Source organism: Camarhynchus parvulus, chromosome 3 (assembly GCF_901933205.1).
Source record: "Camarhynchus parvulus chromosome 3, STF_HiC, whole genome shotgun sequence".
Classification (NCBI taxonomy): Eukaryota; Metazoa; Chordata; class Aves; order Passeriformes; family Thraupidae; genus Camarhynchus; species Camarhynchus parvulus.
Window position 1 is genome coordinate 62287869 of NC_044573.1, and position 22422 is coordinate 62310290.

At 41.2% G+C, this 22422-nt stretch overlaps 1 protein-coding gene across 4 annotated transcripts; it reads right to left on the bottom strand.

Moving 5' to 3' along the window:
* Positions 1–453: 453 nt before the first annotated feature.
* HSF2 (heat shock transcription factor 2) lies at positions 454–15607 on the bottom strand. Of its 4 annotated transcripts, none has more exons than XM_030944538.1 (13): positions 15350–15607; positions 11926–12034; positions 11593–11720; positions 10074–10198; positions 8024–8099; positions 6817–6878; positions 6618–6702; positions 5629–5798; positions 4051–4329; positions 3380–3485; positions 2440–2499; positions 1787–1853; positions 454–1405 (listed from the first exon to the last, which is right to left on the bottom strand). In XM_030944538.1, the coding sequence occupies exons 1-13, from the start codon at positions 15509–15511 to the stop codon at positions 1116–1118; spliced, it is 1719 nt and encodes a 572-aa protein (XP_030800398.1). In that variant the 5' UTR covers positions 15512–15607; the 3' UTR covers positions 454–1115. The 4 variants fall into 4 exon arrangements, with proteins under 4 accessions (XP_030800398.1, XP_030800397.1, XP_030800400.1 ...); XM_030944537.1 differs by having other exon boundaries at positions 1769–1853; XM_030944540.1 differs by lacking the exon at positions 2440–2499.
* Positions 15608–22422: the final 6815 nt, after the last annotated feature.

Sequence of the window (22422 nt, forward strand, 5' to 3'; positions counted from 1 at the left end):
CACCTGGAACTGCATTCTTGCTTCATCAACTGCTGCCACCTCACTGGAATTACACCTGTTTAAATTTGGGTAAAACACCTGAACACTGCTTCTACTGCATCCTGTAACAAAGTTCCTGAGTCCTGTAGCAAAGAACAAGTTGCTGAATTCAGAAAATGAGCAGACTGCTCTGGCTATGGATTCAGCTCCTTGTATAAGATTACTCCTTTGGAAAAAACCTTGGATCCACTGCCAGAGTTGGGGAATGTGGTTTTTGGGTTGCATGTATGAAGTTACTGAAACCCAGTTTTCTCCCTTCTTTTGGAGGCTTATCAATAAACCTGTCAGGCTAGGGATACTGAAACTATTTTCAGTACAGGAACTGTGCACAGCAGACCTTGCACAGCTATCATGACAGGAAAATAAGATGCTGTTAAATCCATAACCACCTGGCACACAGAATAAGAGACAAACTTTTGACAAGTATCACACTTAAGTAACATTTATTTTGTCAGCATAGATGGTCCAAGTTAAAAGTACTCATGCAGTCATGGGGCCTGGCAGCTGTCAAGAACTTTTCCCCAGTTTGTGCTATGTGTGAGCACTTCCACTGAAGTGAAAGTAAGGCAGAACCAAGACTTAGCAAGGTACAGGCACTTTGTTCCCAGTTGAAGCAGGGAAAAAAAAAGCCTACATCACGTCCTGGTCCCCCCACCCCAAAAAAGCCTCATGTGTGTTAAACAAAATGTAAAAAATAAAAACCCCAAAATACAGGAAGTCAGTGTTCCCTAACCATATGCTACTAGTTTATGTCATCATATGTAAGACAAGAAGTATAAGAAACCATAAACCAAAGCTCACTATTGACAAGTGTTGGTTACTTGCATACTAGCAATGTGGGCAACACCAAGTGTTCACAGCAGTGCAGCAGGAGCCTGGCTCAGCAGTACCAGCTGTGCCTGCCTGGTGGCTTGTCTAACTCCATAGCTAAACAACTGCTTGTATAAGATAGGAAAGGTACTTCAAATTCCACATATCTGGTTACATAAAACAGTGATGTACAAAAAACTCTCATACCAAACAATATTCTAAATAAATAGTTCATCTTCATGACTATATACAGAGCCTCCCTCACATCAGTTATCCAGGAAGGACATGTCTGTGTCCATGGGTGCTGGGGCAAGTTCGCACAGGTAGAACAGCGTGGCCTCACTTGCCTCTGCCTCCGTCAGTGGCTCCAGACGCACCAGTTTGCTCTGGGTGGGCTGGGGATCCAGGCTGCTCTCCAGGAGCTCTACCCCTTCCAGGGATTTTTCAACAGTGGAAGGAGTTTCAGCTGTGAAGCCCCCACTCTCAACAGCAGAGCCTGGATTCCCATCAAGGAATGCAAGGAGTGGAAACGCAGTGTAGTGTATCAGCTGCTTATCTGTGGGGAAGAAAATGCTCAGAATATCAATTCATATGCCTTTCTATATGCAGAAGTAAAAAAAAATCCAACCCACAGTATTTATTTAAAGATTTATTTAAATAATTACTAAAAAAGATAGGTGTTTGTGTTTTTAAAGAATTGTTACGTTCATGCATAACATTATTAGTTCAGATTCACCTGCAAAATATCAGTTTCCCTGCATCTAGTGCAGAGACAAAAATCTAAAAAGCAAATACACTAAGTATTATGTTTTGGTTATTTGTCAACATAACATAAAATCAGATAAGGAGCAAATAACTGAGATGGCTTTTAGAGTAATGCTCAACTGTGGAAATGTTTCAATAGATGACTACAACTAACCTGATCTAGGCTTAATACCTTGTGTTTCCTGTGAAGCTGCTGGACCAGCATTATTCTTGTTAGCTTCTTTTCCCTTTGTCTCCACCTGGGAACAAAAGCAAACTTTTAAAATACACTTTTAAAACCTGTTCCAATGCCACTGGAGAACAGCTGAACGACTATGACAAATATTTTGTGATAAGATGCAGTGGCATAATCAGTATTACCCACACTAGCACACCTTGGCTGAGAAAACATGAAATGGAAACACAGGCTACAAAGCGAGAACCAAAACTAATGCTTTAAATGAACTGGAAAAATTCAAAGTGCTACATCTTTGCTTCACTGCTTATTACTGGTTTCTCTTCCCACCAGACAATACAGATGAAACCATTCTGATAGAAGTGCATACCATGTTTGCAAATAAAAAAATCTCGGGGATACAAAAGTCAAGAGACTGATATAATGTAGAGGTAATACAAGTTTTAAAGGGCATTGCTAATTAATTAGGGTGCTTTTTCCTTTGCTGTTTAAAGCCCAACCGGGTGAACTTGGCTGCAGTCTTCCTATTCTCATGCAAGTCTTAAAAGCCAGAGCACAAAGTGCCATGATTCCAGTAAAGAACAGCAAAAGATGAGTGAATTTTGCATCTCTCACTAGTGCATGTGTTGAGCAATGGATTTAAGACTTACTTTGGTATTAGTGATATGATCATGATCTGTGGGATTCATCTGCACAGAACTTGTAAAAAGCTGAATAAGACAAAAGACATCCAAGTTTTAGGTATCTCAGTGTTGCTATTAAGAATACAAGACCATTGCTTCTGTATGTGTGAGAAAAACCCCTGTACTTATTCCACCCTCTATGAGGACTGGAGACTATGTGGAATTCCATGAACCCTGATCACAAAAGAAACAACTGTATGGCATCTAACATGGTTTGCTGCAGTCTTAAAACACCAATTTCTACTGACACTGCTGCATGGATAATTCTGTCTGCAAGCTGGATGAAATTGCAAGTGACAACCAAGCTGGAAGGAGCCATCAGTAAGTGGAGAGCAGAGGTGCTTTTAAGAGAGATCTCAGTGAAGTGGGAGAGGGGCCAACAGCACTCCAGCAGGTTCAGCAGCCACATGTCACCAGGACCCAGTAACTCATGCACCGGGGCACAGGTTAGGCTTAAGGAACAAATGGACAGGGAGCAGCACTTCAGAGGGGACGTGTGAGTCATGGCAGACAACACCCTGCTACCAGCCAGCAACACAGTCTTGCAACAGGGAGGAAGGTTCTTTTTAACCCCAGTTCATTGAGAAGACCAAAGATAATGTGCTGGGTTATTTCCAAGCAAGAGTATTAACTGACTTGACATCTAAGTTCACATCACAACAAATATCATCATTATTTCATTAAGAAAGCCACTGTTCAGTAAGAAACTTAAGCATTCACTTGAGCAGTGGTGTAGCATTAAGACTTATAACAGTGCTCCAGAAACTCATAAATATTTATAACTTTGCTTTGTAAAGGGAAGGAAAAAAAGATGATTTGTGATTTAAATCCATATTAAACAGCAACAATACACACAAATGTTTCCTATAGCCTATTATGAAAATACTTAATTTTAAGTCAAAATTACATCAACCAGGAGATCTGGATCTATGCTGAACTGTCGTCCTGACAACATAGCCTGGAAGTCCTCTAAACTGCAGTCGATACTGTCCAGATAATCCAGAAGTTCAACTCTAGAAGGCAAACAGTATTTTATTGCTGTATCCCTTAATAAAGTAAGAGAAATCCTTAAGTAAGCTTTACACAGATGTACTACATGCATCTAAAAATCTTTACCAGAACTAGAATGAACTAAGTCTTTCACAAGAAATGACCTCTGGAAAATGAAGACTTTTAGCCTCTTAAGAAGAGAACCCAAGTCAGCAGACAGGTGCTCTGGAATAGGTATCACAGGAATCACATCAACATAACACTATTACATGACACTGGCAGAGATGCAATTCTTGCATAGCCCTAATGGGTCTAATCCACCTGCAGGAATGACAAAAATAAATCCTGACGATTTAAACAATCTCCACAACATTACACTGCCAGATTAAACATCTCAACTCACTCACTTAACCATTAAAATCAGAGGCTGCATCTTAAAATACTTAAAATAGAAGAATCTTCGGAAACTGGCTGGAATATCAGTAGCCTGTAGGTTTAAAGTTCTCAGTAGAAACTGCTATTCAGTTCTTTCTACTTCAGTCAAATAATCAGTTCTAATACTAGAAAAAACAAAAACAGACTACTTACTTTCCAAGAAGATTTATATTCTGTGAAATTACTCCATTTTCATTGAGTATGGAATCCATCACAGAGACTGGGTCTTCTGCAGTTAAAGTTGACTGGTTATTCAGCTGTACAGCACTTGACATGAGTGGGCTTGTGCTGTCACTGACATGGCTGGCTGGATGATTACCTGGGACAGCAACTGATTCAGTGTTTTTATCCCCTTGAATTACAGGGGCATATTCATCTTCATTATCATCTTCCACAATTACAATATCGGGAGAATGGTAGCTACAGCTACAGCTGTAATGTGAGATAAATTAATTACAGCATTTCATACACATTTAAATGGGTATTATTCCACAGGTTTAGTTACCTCTCACTTTAGTCAAGCTACTATCAGAAAATAAACTTTTCTACTGTTTTTTAATACTAAACACAACAAGATACTCGAAATCTTTATCTTCCATTGATACAGCTCTGTAATGATCAATACAATTAAGCAGCACAGTTAGCAGACACTCTTGTGCCAGACTACAGTAACCAACTGCTAAAGAGCTATAGAACACTGGCACTTTTGTCATTAGAACCACCATAAGCTTGCATTTAAATGTGAAATATGTACCAAATCATACAAGGTCATCAAGCCAGACAGACAGTATATATTTTGACTATTTCCTGTTGAACAGCATCAACTCTGGAGCACCCACAACAAAGCATCCCAGTCAACAGGTTTGTAGTTAACCTTATTATGCATACCAGGAACAAAACCTGAAAACCAAGAGCGAGCCTCAAATGATTTGCTTTCATGCCTATTCTGGTTCTTCACCCTTAAGAAGCTGTTAGTTATGTTGCCTCTCTATCACAGCCTTTTTTTCATGAAGCTTTTCTATCAGAGAATGCATTCCCAGGCATCAGCTGAGCAAGAACAATCATGCCAATTCAAGTATAAGCTACAAATATTAATTTTTTTTTCACTGAGGCATAATACAGGCCCTATCACTCCAATGCTACTCAAGAAGAGAGTTGCATCTAAATCCTTGGACTGGGTTTTGGACCAAGTTTCAACTTGCTTGTAGCTGAAAGATGAAGAACTTCTGTAGCACTGGCATACAGACAGGAAGGAACACAATTACAAAAAACAACTGGACTGTAAAAAACCCAGAACCCTGAAATTAACTGGCTTAATGCAAGGACCACACCAAAACCTGACAAACACCGCATGTAAATTTTTTTCCACAAAAACCTGGAAAAACAAGGGAAGTTGTTCCTATCTGTACACATAACCAAAAAGTAAAGAAGACTTCTCTTACTCTGGCTTTAGTATATTTAACTATTATGCAATAATACAGACTGCTTTCACCAGTTTCTATCTATCCTCCTGATATTAAAACTCCAACAGCCAATTAACTATTTTGGAACAAATCCAGAGGTCAGTAAGTCAAAAGCTAGTGTGAATTTCACAGATGAAGTTGCCGTATGTGCAGGAGTGCTGAATAATTCTAACCACTTCACTAAAAAAAATTATCTAAGACATCTGAATTAGTGCATGTTATACAACACAAAGTCATTTATCAACACACACATGTTGAGACTTCTTACTTGGAAGAATCTGAAGTGGTATCTTCACTTGTTTCTGGTGTAACAGGAAGATTTTCTTCATCAGCCATGGGATGTTCTTCCTCACCCACATCTTCAGTGACATCATAAATAACAATGTCATCTGAAATCTGTTCCCTTTGTTTTAAGCCCTCATTTCTGTTGAGAGGTACCTGAGAATTATTTTAAAAAGAGTCAGGGCAGAGGGACAATGAGCTTCAGCATTTTGACAGTTATCATCTTAAAATGCTTCACATCTAATGAAGTCTAAGAGCTTTTCTACACCTTGGAGATTATAAGCTGTTTGTATAGATCTATGTTTAATAGAAAAAGCCATACAAGTAAACAAACAAGCCGGAGAATAACAGCTGCAGGGAAAAGAATTGGTAAATACTACAGGTGTAGAAATAAAATTATATAGCACTGTCAGATATTAGAACTAAAGATATTAAAACAGTGACTGCTGTTTAAACAGTACTTTGTTATAAAGCTACTAATTCTAGTGCCACACTACAGAACTTGTTTTAACAATTTCCTCACCAATTACTATCTGGACAGCTGAAAACAACTTTCAGTGGTGTGACTCATTCAAATGTAACAGGAACATGACATGATTTTGCTGGGTTGGATACTGCCTTGCAAAGCAGCACACTGGGCCCTTGTCCCTGTATGGGGCCAGGGATGCCACATTCCCGAGATAACAATGCAACATTATACATGCTATTTCTAATAGCACCACTCTTAAAAGCAAACTGCTTTCAGCACAATCATGTATTTAATACACAGGTAGCTGGTTTATACATGCTTATATTGGAAAGTGAATGGTAATTATCAACCCCTTCAGCTTCTGAAAGGAAACAACACAGCTATCACTTGTACAAGCTGACAGCTCTCAGTACACAGCTGTGTTATAGTCTCCATAGGACAATGAATTTGATCCATCTGCCCACCTGCACTCCATCCAGACAGAGTACCCATGATAGAAAACTTACATGGTGGCTACTGTCAGCTGGTTCTTTCACAATTTTCTGAAATACATTCGACTTTGTAGGTCCATTCGTGTTCAGAAGTAGAGGCCTACATCAAAAAGAGCAAAGTAAGGCAGTCATCTCAAACCCACCTCTTTGGTAATTAGTCAACAAGGCCTGTCAGTTTATCAAGTGGACAGAAAGTTTTCAAGACCATATTTACCTCTTACGTTTTAGGCTCACTAGTTGGTTATTCTGCACCAAGGTAACAATGAATTGTACAATCTGTAAGGGAGAGAACACTACTGTTGGTTGCTTCACTTTGTAATTGTTTCACATAAATACCAAGGCATCTTATAGCAAAAGACACCAATAATAACACCTATACATAAGCAGCAAAACACCTTCTTTGCATAATAACTTTTATATAAAGCTGTTCAGAAAACCTAAAAATCAAGGTATAAACCAGTGCTGATAATATCTAAATAGTTACTCAATTGTTAAAGACTTTTCACATAGCAGGTGATAAGAGCCAGCTTTTATACAACATCATACAAGACACAAAGACATGCAGCAACTCAAATGATTAAAAAAAATTTAATTAGCAATGACAAAGGGCATATAGGGATGTGGACCATATACATAACCTGAATCTGTAAATACTGGTTCTGGTGAAAGGCATTTTTGACAGATTCAGAAAAAAAAGTACATGTACAATTAACAGTATTCATCAGCTGTCATTGCTTCTGAAATGTTAGCCTTCCTTTTCTTATGCTTTAAATCTAAGGCTTTAAAGTATGTATCTGGCTTGAAGAAACTGGGAAAAAAATCAGTAAGTCTCTGCTACAAGGCTACTTGCAGTGATGCCCTTTCTCGTATGTTAAAAAAAGAGATCTATAAACTCTATGCATTTATATCAGTTTTGGTAGATCATAAATCTGTTAAATAATCTAAGTTAATATATTATCAATAGATTCCACTCAATTATCTATTCCTCTGGTAACTAGGCAGTCAGTAGGTCAGTTAAGTGGGGCAGCAGTGAACTTTAAATACAGAATCTTGTAATTCTTACAGTGAGAAAGTTTCTCCCAAGCAGCTGACAGAGAATTAGACATCTGATTCCCAAAGTAATAAAAAATGGATGGACCATATTAAGGGTAACTTAATAATGGATGTAGGATGTTTTTGAGCCTCTTTCTTCGAAAATATTTACAAGACTTTGGCCTTATTTTCTGCTTATGCAATAAAATACCCTGAATGTTTGTATTACTAGGGTTTGTTCGTCATATACCACCCTGCTGTTTTTTCTATTAAAGAGAGATCTGACATTATAAAAAGCTGAGTAAGGGCAAAGCAAGGTAACAGGACAAAGCATTCCTACTTCAGAAGCACTCACTCAAGCACACGTGACACCTTGAATGAAGCCTTACCTTTCGTATAACTTGCTGCTGTTGCAAGTGTTTTGCTCTCAGTTCTGACACTTCCCTCCAAAGGGATTCATTCTCTCTGTTTAAAAATGATGATTTAAAAGTCACACTAAAACTAGTATTTAATTTCTGTTAAAGATCAGTTGGCTTCATTAAAACTCTTTGAAATGTGTTTCTAGATTGGGGGTTGGTGTGGGAGTGTCACACAGGCAGCAAGCGGCCTTGGAAAGTAACTGTGAAACCAAGACCGAAACACAACAAATAGCCTGCAGAGAATTTCCATCTGCTTTAAAGGAAAAAAAATCCCAAATTTGGCAATAATCATTACCCATGAATTCACCATTTAAAAATTAACTATCAGCATTTACCAGTTACCTCTATTAGCTCCAGCAAAACAGGCATGTTAGGTGATAAAAAATAACAGGAGCATGTCAGAGGTAGCAGTTTTCTAAACACTGCCAGTTTAGAAACCTTGGTTCTTCCAGTACTCACAGGACTCCAATTACTGAGACAGTGTAAAAACTACCCTACTGTAACCATGGGCCTTTTTGCTTCCACAGTGTATGTCTTGTTAAGAGGTAGATAATGAGTACCAAAAGCTTCAATGAATATGGGTAGACAACATACCACCCTCCTCTCTTTTGTAGTTTAATTTTCAACACAAAGAAGCAAACTCCACTGGTGTATGGGGTTTTAGGAAACCTTAAACTAAGTTTTCAGAAACAGCAGCTCATATGCAGTGATGAAGGGTACTACTCGAAGTGCTCCTATGTCCAACATACAATTTAAAGAGTACAGTTCCATCACCAAATTAACAGCAGAATTGAGGGATTCTGAACTTTCTCAGCTTTTTCACTAGCTTTCTCAATATGTTTTGTAGGACCAGGTCTTCTGATTTAGCTCCAGTTTCTAACTCATTCACTTTAAACTGATGGGATGACAATATGGATGTCAAAGACCAACCCCTATGTTCTCATCTCTACAAACTCTCAGCTAATGAGCAACTGGCTGTCATTTCAGTCAAAGCCAGCCCTGCTCTGGGCAGCAGTTTGGACCTGATGGCCTTCTGAGTTTCTTTTCAACTTAAATTCGCCCAAGATTTCAAAAGGGCAAATGTGATTTTTACTCTAGACTGGCCAGATTCTAACAAAGACTACGCCTTAAGCAAAAGAAGTTTGCCTCTGAATATTGTACCACTCAAGTCACTAGAACTGAAGTCTAGAAACGAGAGAATTTACTTCTTAAAACCTGAACTAATTGGTGACCTCTGGCACAGAGGTACAGTCATGAAACCATCTTCTAGAAGAAGAAATAGAAACTAATAGTTTCTACTGAGGTGATGTGACTTACAGTGCATGACCTTATGCTTATGTATCTAGTCTGTATCTACATATTCTAAAGGATTAAGTAATTTGTGACACATATCTCACTGCTGAGAATAAATCCTAATTTCTAAGCAGGCAGTAATGAAATTCTACAAAAACTATTTACATTTGGATTTTCAATACTGTTTCTTTGTCAATAAGGTAACTAATGAATTTCCAAATTAGATTTTCTAAACACTTTTTCATGGGTATTAACTCTTCCACAATTTTAAACAGTGGGGCATGAGGACAAAAACAACAGGAAAATAAAAACAATGAGCATAGACATTAATTGTCCTACAGAAGTATTATATGCAAACTGCACAAACCAAACTCTGCCTCAAAACAAATACAGTAACTATTTCAAACTTGAAGACAAAAACCAGCATACTTTATACGAAGAGCTGATTTAAATATTCAGACTCAACATCTATATGGAACTATTATTAAAGGTGTTATTTAATTGCCTACTACTAGACAGCTCTGCAAACACTAACATTGCCTGTAACTTTTAATAACATCAAAAAGTTCCATTTTAAAGCAATTTTTCTATGGAAATTTATGTTCCTAAAGCAGTAACTGGAATTAGGCAACCAGAAATCAACAGACACCTAGAATTACGTCTTTGTCCAGTATCTAGTATCACAATTACTCAGCATTAAGGATCAGATACTGATGAAGCAACTTACCTCTTCAAAAGAGACAACTGAGATTCAATAGTTGTTTGCTTAATTTGCACCTTTTGAGCACTGCATATTATTTTAGAGAGATCTTCCTGACGGATCTTGTTTTCTTCAGGTCTCGAAGAAGAAACCTTTTAAAGATCACAATCCAGAAACAACACTTCCTTTAAGTCATGCTTAACTATTATTCTCTTCTGGTGGTCAAACATATTTTCTACCTAATGCTGACAAAATATGCCCTTAATTTAACAATACACCAAGTATCCAAAAAAACCCCAAACCAGAAACACAGCTGTCACCACATTAGCTTTAGTTGTTACAAATATTTGTGTACATTCCGACTCTTTAGGCATTTTCCCAAGTGCTCTAATTCATCATAACCGCATCACAATAACCTGGTGATAACAAGTACATCACCCTATGCTGGTTTTGGCTGGCATGGGGTAATTTTCTTCATAGGAGCAAATACAGGGCTCTGTTTTTGCACTTGTGCAGTTGTGCTGCAGTGCTGGAAATACAAAGATGTTTTTGTTACTGCTGAGCAGTGCTTACACACGGAGTCAAGGGCTTTTCTGCTTCTCACCTCACTCTACCAGCCAGTTGGCTGGGGCTGCACAAAAAATTGAGAGGGCACACACACAGCTGGGAGAGTTATCCCTACCTCAGCAAAGGAGCATTCCATACTATATGGTGTCATGCTTAGCATGACATAAAACTGAGGGACAGAAGAAGGAAATGGGGGGGATGTTCAGAATGATGGCATTTGTCTTCCCAAGTCACCATTACATGCGATGGGGCCCTGCTTTCCTGGGGATGGCTGAACACCTGCCCACCCATGGGGAGTGGTAAATGAATTCCCAGTTTGGCTTTGCTTGTGTGTGTAGCTTTTGTTTTATTTATTAAACTGCCTTCATCTCAACCCATGAGTCTTCTCACTTTTACTCTCCCAATTCACTTCCACATCCTGACATGGGGATAGTGAGCAAGTAGCTGCGTGAGGCTGAGCTGCTGGCTGGAGTTAACCATGACATCCAGTTTCATTTGCCATATTTCTATTTGCCATCTATATGCACTTGAGTCAGTAACAGCAGCAGAGCACGTTTCAGAAGCATAACAAATGTGTTTATAAGTTTACCCCATTCTCTTGGGGGTCCAGTCTAATGCTTACAGTAGCTTTGTTCTGAAACAAGCTACATAAACAAGCAGTTTCTTACATTGCTGATGGTAAAGTCAAAGCATGCTCTGCGCTTCTAATACTCATTTGCAAACTGTCATATTACATAACTCACGCTTTTTTGCCACCTGTGAAACTTTACTACAATGACAGCAAAGTACATAAAAAAACCTTGTCAAATCCCCCAAAATATCTTTAACAAGCTCAAGATACAAATGAAAGAAGGGAAGTTTGTTTCCATAAAGTCTGAACTTATTTGCACTCACAATCCTGCAGTTAAACTTGACATGAACTTAGCTATTCATCAATACTGAACAGTACAGCTTTTCCACATACTGAATTTTCACTAACCTTCCTTTTAATGTGTTCCAGCAAGTCCTCCCGGCCCTGCCTAAAATATGCATGCCGAAACTCTACTGGACCATCTCGCTCCAGTTTGACGATTCCAGAATCAACGTGGACGACTTTGCGGAAGCCATCTTTAAAAAAAACAAAAGAAAAACCTCAAAACCCACATTAAGAAAGTCAAAGTACGCTGTCCCAACTATCCTGTTACCAATTTCCAAGGATAAGACAGTATCCTAATTGCAGAGAACACAAAGCACCTGCTCAAAGGAAATTATAACTTTACTTTTATGTATAGGATTTAGAACTGTGCTAGAATGCAAAAATTCAGGAACTTACACATGTTTAACTGTCTGACAAAGCTTGCCATGTTGTTATGCTTGAAGTACTTGGGAAGAATCTCTTTTGCGAATCTCTGCTCATTCAACACCAAGAAACTCTTTCCATTCTAAAATGAGAGAGACACATTAAGCTACTTAAAAACCATAGCAGAAAACACACTGGGCTTTTAGAATTAATCACCAGATTGGAATGTTTCCTTTGTGCACGAAGTACATTACTGATCTGCTTGCCAACGATTTTCCAAAACAAAAAGGGCACAGACCTTGCAGTTGCAAAGCAACTGAGTACTATCAATTTACATCATTACCTGTATCTGAAGGCAAAGATCTCTACTGCTACACACTGCTTGAAGATATGAAATTGTTTACCAGCAATGATCACAGTTTCACTACAGGACAATACTATCAATTTTGAATGTAGTTTTGAAGCCCTGGTAAGGAATCTTAACAAAGAATCTGAGCAAGAAAAAAAAATACCAACAACCAGCTGACAGTCCCATCTGCTTTTCAGGTTAAAGGCATGATTTGTTTGATAGGATCTGTAGGGCAGATAAAGCTGTCAAAGAGGTGAGAGTGTCCACTGGGTTTTGGAGTTACCAAAAAGGTAGTCACCTAAAGCAAGATTCCTTTTCTGGAATGCCAATTGTGAGGGAAGACTGATCATTTATTTAATCCAGAGGCTTTAACTAAAATAGAAGGATCAGCTCTTTGTTCTTCAATGACTGCACTCCATTTAAACTACAGGGCAAGTAATTGGCAGAATGCAAATTACCTACTTCAGAATGGTTTAGGTTTTGTCTACACATCCACAATACTCTCACCCTGTAGTTAATAAAAAGTCTTATCTTCAACAAATGTCAACACTTTTCCTGAATCTTCTTAAGAGGCCTTTTTAGTTTAGTGAGTCACTTCTCTTATCCTCAAATGCCAGCAGCTCTGTGATCCCAAGAAGCTTAAAGAACCAGCTGTAAGACCATATGAAGGTCCTCGTCCAAAGGCAGGTGTCCTTGTTTCAGCTAGGATAGAAATAATTTTCTTCTTAGTAGCTGGCAGAGTGCTGAGTTTTGGATTCAGCGAGAGAATAATGTTGATAGTAAGTTGAAGTTTTAGTTGTGGCTGAGCAGCGCTTACCCTAAGTCAAGGTCTTTTCAGCTTCCCAAGCACTGCCAGCAAGCAGGCACACAAGAAGCTGGGAGGGTGCACGGCCAGGACAGCTGACCCAAACTGGGCAAAGGGATATTCCATACCAGAGAACATTGTGCCCAATATATTAACGGGGGGAGCTATCCAGCAGGAGGGCCAACTGCTGTTTTCAGATGGGCTGGGTACTGGCCCGCAGGTGGTAAGCAATTGTACTGGGCATTTGTTTCTCTCGTGGTTTCTTTCTGTTTTATTACTGTTATCACATACTTTACTTCATTTCAGTGTTAAATGGTTACCTCAACCCACGAGTTTTACTTTCTCTACCAGGGCGTGGGGAAGTGAGCAAGTGGCTGAGCTGTACTCAGTTACCAGTGGGGGTTAAACCACAACAGCTTGTTCCAGCAAATCAGCAGGGAGCATCAGAAACAGGATGTTACAAATGGCTCTCCACTGGATGACTTAGGCCTTAACACTGAGAGGAAGGCAGGGAGATTAAAACTTCCAGTAATGCCTACCTACCTCCTGCTGAGAACCAATCAGTGGAAGAAAAAGGGGAAGCAAAAGAAATGCAAGAACAGACTATTTTAGCCAATGCTGTGTGAGAAATTCACGAACTGAAGGTGCTGAACCAAGTGACACTACAGTGACCTGTGACACCAAGAGACAACTTCCATATGATGCCTCACTTTATCATCACCTTGACATTGTCCAGGCCTAGCACATGAAAATCTGGGAAACACATCCATGAGCTCTTTGTGCCTTGACAGTCATTTACAGCAAAGCTGCGCAGACATTAAGCCTGTAATCTTCACTATATGGCTAAACATGATTGTCAGCTCCTAGTGCCAATGACTCGAGCATACAGCAGTCTTCCAAATGCTTCATTTGGTACTCCTCACCCATATCACAAGCAATCCCAACACCTCCCCCCACAAGAACTGCTGGTTGCTAATAATACCAACTGTGATGGGTGGACCTTCCCCTCTAGAAACGGCCTTGGAGGATCTCAAACAATTATTTTTATTGTTTTTAATTAGAAAAATAACACAAGGATACCTACACAGGTATTGGTATGTTTACTTCAGATAAACATAAACAATGGATTTGGAAATACTTCATTAAAAGCATGAGGCAGAAAAACCATTTTTAATGTAGATAATATCAATCTTCATAAAGCCTTTAGTATCTCTCTTCCAAAAAAAAAAAAAAGGAAAAAACCAAAAAACTCCCCCAAATAATCACAAAAAAATCCCATCCTAAAACAAAACAAAACGGAAAAAAAATAAAGAAAAGCTGCCATAATCTACTGAGGCCTCCTGTTTCCCTCCTTGAGAAGTTTTGGCTGAAGGTAATGGTAAATAATTTTCAGTAAAATATTTAAGACATTTCATTATTTCTCGAGCATTTAAAATAAGAAGCTCTCAAATGAGTTTAACTCAATACTACTCAAAGATATTGATATGATTTGAGAACATTTTATTGAAAATCACATTCAGGGAAAAAAATGAAGTAGCAATTATTAAAATATGTGCTTAGAACTGTCAATGATGCTCACTGCAGCAACTTGCCAGCCCTTCACTGCACTGCAAGATGACTGGTGCCCAAATTGACTTCCCCCGCGGCCCATCCCCTTCCCGCCACCCCAGCAGGTGGACACCGAGCCCGGGAAGCCCCCGGCCATGCCCCACGTGGCCGCCCCCCGCTGCCCCTGCGGGATCCGGCCCCTCGGGCAGTACCCAGGAAACAGCATCAGGCCTGAGCACGCCGCTCTTCCCATCCCCCGGATCTCTCCCGCAGCCCCGGCTAACAGCCCCATTCCCGGCGCACCCACCAACCCGCGGTGGGAAATGCCCCCGCAGCCCCACGTTCCCCTCACGCCGGCTCCTTAACCGCACGGCAAAATCCTCCGGCTCCCGGGCCCCTTCCCACCCCCACGGACGCCCGAGCCTGCTCAGTCAGAGCCGCCAGACAGACACCCCCACCCTCCACAGCGGTGCTGGGGACGCGCCCCCAGGGCGGGCACCGCAGCTCCTACTCCACAGTTAAAATACAAGGGAGAGGCTCTGAGGGCTGAGGCCAGCCAGCCTCTGCCGAACAGCTCAGCTCAGCGCAGCCCGGCCCGTGCCCAACCAAGCCATGTGGCCCTACTGTGATTTTCCGTCCTCCCCACGGGCACGCCGAGGCCCCAGCAGGCCCCGATGCCCGCCGGGGCGAAGCGCAGGGTGATGGCGGGGGCTCCGCCACACGCGGGCGGGCATGAGGTGGGGGGAAGGGCCGACCTGGCTCCAGGTGATGAGCTGGTTGCTGGGGGTCTCGCCCAGCAGAGCCCACAGCTTGCTGAGGAAGGCCGGGACCCCCGGGCTGGCGAAGGGAGGCGACGGCTGCTGGGGAGGCTGCGGGGGCGGCGGTGCCGGCGGCTGCTGCTGCTGTTCCTGCTTCATTGTCGCTCGGGAGCCTCCGGGGCCTCTGTCCGGGAGGGAGCACAACCAGACCGGCCTGGCCCCGCCCCTCGCCTCCACTCCGCATGCGCGGCGGCCTCGCAGCTCGCGCGCGTGCCGGCCCCGCCCCTTCCCCCTGCGCCTTACATAATGTCCCCACGTGCGCCGACCTCACGTGTCACAACAGCGTCGGCACGGGCGCGACGGGGCCAATAGCGGCGCGCCTCGCGGCGGGGGGCGGGGCCGCAGCGCGCGGGCGGGGCAGCGGCCGGGCGGGAGGCGGGGCGCACGTCCCGGCAGGGGGCAGCGGCCGAGGGGGCGGGCGGCGGGCGAGGGGGCGGCGCGCGCGCGCGGTGGGGAGGGCGGGCGGCGGGGGGGCGGGCGGGCGCGGCCGAACGGGCCTCCGACGGTGCCCGAAGGCCTTGTCCCAGCCTGGCGTTTCCGAACCGCCTGGGAGAAAGGTGAAGAGTAGCTAATCAGCTCAAAAACGAGTACACAGGGCGTATGCACAACAGGAACATCCAAACCAGCTCTCCCCAAAAGCATCTCAGGCAGGCCCTAAGCAGACCCCTCTGCATGGCTACTTGTGTTTAGACTTCAGACTTATCAGCTGCTGAAACTGTGAAAAGAAACTGGGTATTTCAAGGAAGACAGCCTAATGAATGGTGAAATACATTTTTTTTTTTATACTCTGAGGTATTTTGCAAACCTCAATCACGTTAACTGCAGATAGTTTTAAAGAAGTTGTTCTATAGAACTAAAATCAGTATTTTCACAACAAACCTTCATTGTCTGGTAGTGTTACTAATATTTTTGTGGAAATTTCTCAAATCTCAATGAATCTCGGTGAGTTTTATCTGCTTCACTTTACAGTGAACAGAACCTTTAGTGGGGTTGGTGGCAGGAAAATTAAGTTTTTCTGTTTCAAGCTGTGTATCACACAGCTTCCCTTTTGCCATCATTAGCAGCCTGCTGGAGCCTGTAACAAACCCTTTGACTGACATTCACTAGATCATTCCTGAGAGAAGTCAAAGTTGCTAAGTTTATGGCTCAGCTTTTCAGGGTCAATATTTGGGATGAGAAAACTTAAGTTAATGCCTTTTGAATTTAAACACAAATTTATAGTAATTTTCCAAGTAATTTTTCATCCTGACATGCATGTGCAGCAAGCTCTCACCGGCTTCCATTTATCCCTATACAAATGCTATTTGTAAAGCAGAGAGAAGAATATGGTTGTGACTTAATCTGGACTCAGTATTGCTCTGCATCTTATATTTCTTCTTTATAGCTTCCATTTGGAAAGAGAAGTTGAATTGCAGAATTGTTGGGCAGTATTTCAAAAGGTAAACCCCTATATTGATGTCTTTGGCTGAGACAGACATGGAACCATGCGCTTAATTTTTTTCATTTCCCTAGTAGATTGAACATCACCATGGCAAAAAAGAGTGCTGTGTAACTTGATTTCCAGTGTGTTACAGTTGAGACAAGTATTTAAACCTTCCTTTCTAAACCTCAGTTTAGGAAAAAAGTTTTCTTCTGAAGCCCCAAGGCTTAAGAACTGGAAATTTATTTATTAATACTTAACATAAGTACAACTCAAGTAAGGCTTTCATTAGGTTTTTATTTTACTGTCATATGAGGTCTGAGTGCAAGGTACTTGCTTGTCCCTGTTCATGAAGCTTTTGATTACATTGTTTTACAATCCAGCCATTTCAAAACTCACCAGTCTTTAATCTGGGGCTATTTGACTTTCCAGTATCTTCATAAGCAGTCTGTACTCTTTTTCCACACTGCAGTATTTTTTCCCTCCACTTAGCTTGCAGAAATCTGGTAATTATCAGCTCTGAGACAGGTCAAGCTATTTAAATCTTCCATGATGCAGTTCTCACCCTCCCCTCTCCAGAAAAACACAACACTTTAAAACTTCTCAGGTACTGTGAAATGTTGGGAATTCAGATCTCTTCCCGTATCTCTGAACTAACCCCTCAAGCCCCAGCAGATTCTGTTCCTCTTGAGCCTCATTCCCCCTCACTTGGGCCCATAGTTCCCCCAAATGTCAGAGTTCCAACTAAGACCTAGTGCTGGAGAGTAAGGGAGCACTGCCAACAGGAAACATCTGATTTCCAAGGCTTTTTTTTCTGCAGCTTGCATGGAGAGGCTACATAGTTAGCAGCACCTCAAATCTGGGCAAGAGGCCAAAGAATAAAGTTAGATAGCTGTTCATATCACTGTTTGTTTTGACATCCCAGATGCCTAAAAATCACATCCATCACTGGTCTGTTCCTCTCATGCTCGAGCAGCAGGCAGCCCCACAGCACTCCCATACTCTTATAGGAGCTTTGGCCACTGATAGTCCAGTTTTGATATGCTTTAAGAAAAATAATTTGGGATGGGGACTCTGTTCCACAGCACATTTACAAGTAGGGGTCTCAAGGCAGCCCTCATGTAACAATACTTTTCTGATATGAACTTAACCTATCTTCTCTGACTTCTGTTTTCTTCCCCTACAGTGGGACATGCAGCAGGGGTCAACAGCCCTGCTTGTGCTGTTGGTCTGGCTCTTGTAAGTCTGCAGTGCAATCTCTGTGAACTCCAGTTACAACAGACCCTGAGCAAAGCCTGAGTCAACTCCCCAAGGGATACCAGTCTGCAGATTTTCCTTAAGACAAACAGCGTGATGCAAAACAAGAAGCTGAAAATGACAGGAGATACAAAGGCAGGGGGACAGATTTCAAGGCAATACCCTCCTCTTTTTGCAACCACCATTTGTCCTGCCTGAAAGGCCAGCATTTGAAGGTTATCTTTATTGATTCATCTGTATTGATCCCTATGAAGGCAAGAGACAAATGAAACACTGAGTTTGCACAAATGTTACCCCTGGAACAAGCACAGGCAGCCAGCCACAAGTAGGCCATCCTGGATCAAGCACTGCAGAGCACCTCATAGCCAAATTTCACGCAAGCCTTCCACCTTTAAAAAATTATCACACTACTTAAATAACTGAAAATGTTCCTGGAAGTCCCAGCTCTGCACACACTAGAATCTCCTAGTGGAGATCAAAAGTGGCCCTAAGAGACCTAGCTTTGAATTAATCCTCCTTGAACCAAGGATGGTCTGAGATATCTGTATTTGTGATGAAACCAGCTAGAGTAGGCAAGGTAGATGACCTTTCAGAGAGCTTCTATAGAGGTTAATGTTGTGGTTTAGGGCAAATTTAGGAAGAAACCTCCAAATGGGGTACCTCCAGAGGGCAAACCCAAGCAGGCTCTCCCCCAGTTGGTTCAGGAAAAAATTTCCTTGGAGAACAGTGGAAAAAATTGTTTATTTAACAAGCAAAGTATGCACAAGCATAAAAAACCAATAATATTAAACAATAAAACCTCTCATTGTTCTGAGGAGATGGCAAATTCAGCAAGCCCTTGTCATGGGCTGTAGCTTGGCTCACTCAATCTCTCATCAGTCCCTCCTGCACTGGAAAATGCCACGTCCCAGGCCCCAGTGGGCCACAGGTGTGAGCTGCTGGTGCTCTTCTGGGTTTTCAGTCCAGAACAGGTTTGGACAGTTCCAAGAAAAAGAAAAAACATATTCCAGGGAACTTCACTGCCTCAGCTAGCTAAAAAACACTAACTAAAAAGCAAAGGAGAGCTTTCTCCTGCTGTCCATCCATGCTGCAGATAGCACAGTCCAGGAGAGAAAAATGCTGAAGCTCTCTATCTCTATGTTTTGAAAACAACTGCCTCAGACATTCCACTGCTTCTCCTTCTCCCCCCACTTCACTCTCAGATCTAGTTTTAAAGGTGCAAAACTTATTTCTGGGCTAAACAGAAGAATGGGCATACAATTCAGCATCATAAAGTCACCCTAAGACAATTATTCTTCCAAAGTAATATCTATTCAGTTAGTGTTATGCCATCCTTGTGTATCTGATTCAAGTACCACTCAGTGTTTTGGATGGCTGAGTGATTAATTGCCCTTCTTAGGACCTGCAGGAAGAACAGATGGCACAGTCAGCACACTAGACATTTAATAGACAGTGATAAAACAAAGGCTGGCATCAAGTTTCAAAATTAAGTTTTGATAACTGTTCCCCACAGTATATTTAAAATTAAGGTATGATAACTGAAACCATCTTCCATTCATGATCCATGGTTTTTTCTTTCTTGAAAGGAAAATTCAGACCTACATTCATATTGGCTACAAACCCTCCAAGACAGCTTGCTTTGCCAGTAGCACAGAGGTAGTATCCATTTCTTATGTGTGAAGAATACTTGAAACAGACTTTCCCAATTAGACAGGATCTTCCGTACACCTTGAAAATGCTTGGCATTTGTTGAAAGACTGTTTTCTCTTAATATGAGGAAAAGTTACAAACTTGGAAAAGGTATATTTTAAACAAGCTATAGCATTGTTTAGTTGAGATAGCATTCAATTAAACTTAGTGTCTTTAAAAAAATCCAGATTTAAAATGCCTGAAGCCATAAAAGAAAGCTATCTTAAAAAAAGGAGACAAAATAATATCTCAGTTGAAACCCATTTCTTAACCTGCTAACAATGAGTTCAGGCCATATTACCCGATTTTCAGAGTTTTCTACAAAGTTAATCTTTATATTGGAGCTTTTGAAAAGATGGTAGATTTGTAAAAAAGAGGGAAGGGGGTTTCATGGGCTGTACACCTGGCAGAAAACTTTATTGAAGTTTTAGAGCAGCTTCCTGTGACCATGTCTTAGTAATTATGCAAGTTCAATGGTAAGAAAAAAACCCCAAAGTATTTGTGCTCATTTGGTCATCCAAACTTAACACTGTTTTACTCTAAAATGAAAAATAGATACAAAAACCTGTTAGCACAATTTGCTCTGCTTCAAAGAAGACTTTGTTACAGAGAAGTTCTGAACATTGTGACAATGAAGGGCTCATAAATCAGAGTAAAACATGAAAAGAAACTTTCATCTCCCCAGAAGCTAGTTTAAAACCACATACTACATCCATTATTTACTTATTCTAAGGCCTCCATTTCAGGCAATTTCACATTCCATACATTAGGACCTCCATATAATAACTGTTCTATGAGCTCAATTCCAGAGCATGGCAAAGCTTTCTTCAATGCAGAGTTACATTGTTTTGCAAGACTCTTGCATTGGTTTATTCTTATCAAAAGTACGGTGGAAATTCTTTGCAAAATACCAGCGAGCAACCTTAACCAGATATTTGACACAGAAAACTAGCAACGTTCTCATTAAGTTTTAAAATTAACATTATTTTCAAAAATAAATTAGATTAGATTAGTCTGCTCTGAAGGCCATTCAGAGATATGATTTGAATGGATAAAAAACACCTGCTCTGTGGGTGTGGAGTCTGTCATATTATGTGTCCCCATGCTAATCTCCATTTAAAAACTCTCTTCAGCCTGTTTAAACCCTAAAACACTGAGACTGGAAACAAAACAAACCAAACTGGCTAATTTCAATGTTATTTACCTGAATCTGAATAGGTGGAACTGTAATATCCTATGTCTGTACCTGATCTACTGTTCTCATTGTTTGTTCAGGCTCCCATAAGTTTTTATAAAGAGAAAAAAAATTACTTGATTTCCAGAAACGTGGCCAGATTTACTAATTTTCCTGTATTGTCAGAGATACTAGGAAAAAACCCCAAAGATTTACTGTAGTTTCCACAGGATTTTGCTGTTTCCTTCCCAGTTTGGTTAAAAGTACTGCTGAAGCAGCCATGCACCACAGTTGAGTGGACAGCTGGTGACTGAAATGCTATCTATGCTGTAACTGCAATTGCAGCTGTCATCACCTTTGGTAAGTTGGTCAAATGTAATCAAGCCCTTATTGAATGTGCATCAATGTTGTCTGCTGTGCTAGGCTGCTTATTCTTCCCCACACAAATTGACCATTAAGTTGAGAACCCCCTGCAACTGGCAGTTTTCTGTATTATGCAACTGTAAGAGCTCAACACAGCATCTTGACTTCACAGTTCTGGCAGATTCTGTCTGTGGTTTACATATGTTTGGTGCCTTATCCTGGAATTTTAATGTAGTCTCAACACTGTCTCTTCCTCCTCTCCCCTGCTCTAGATAAGAGCTACAGTCATAGCCCAACAATACATCTTTTGGGGACATAACAAATAAATTAATATTCATTTGACTTCACTCCTCATCATTAACATCCGTCCTTCAGTGCTGGGGTACAAGTGTCAGGTGCTCTGTTAGAACACCTGAAAATCATGGAATTATGATTGTAGTCACAATTTGCTGTATAAGCAAAGCACTTGAAAATTAGAAAACCATGGCATCATTTAGGTTAGAAAAGACCTTTAAGATCATCAAGTCCTGCCATCAACCTAACACTGCCAAGTGCACCACTAAAACATGTCCTTAAGCACCATGTCCACTTTTAAATACCTCCAGGGATGAAGACACCACTTCCCTGGGCAGCCTGTTCCAGTGCTTGACCACCTTTTCAGTGAAGAAATTTTCCCTAATATCTAATCTAAACCTCCCCTGATGCAACTTGAGGTCATTTCCTCTTGTCCCTTTGCTTATTACTTGGGGAAAGAGATTGACCTCCACTTGGCTATACTCTCCCTTCAGGTAGTTGTGGAGAGTGATAAGATCTCCTCTGAGTCTCCTTTTCTCCAGGCTAAACAACCCCAGCTGCTCTTCATAAGACTTGTCCAGACCTTTCACCAGCTCAATTTCCCTTCTCAGGACACGCTCCAGCATCTCAATATTTTCTTGTAGTGAGAGGCCCAAAACTGGACACGCAGGACTCAAGATGTGTCCTTATCAGTCCCGAGTACAGAGGGGCAGTCACTGCTCTGGTCTTGCTGGCCACATTTTTTCTTTCACAAGTGTGACATTACTGGCAAGTATTATGAACCAGAATCTGTACTCTGAAAGCTGTATCCTA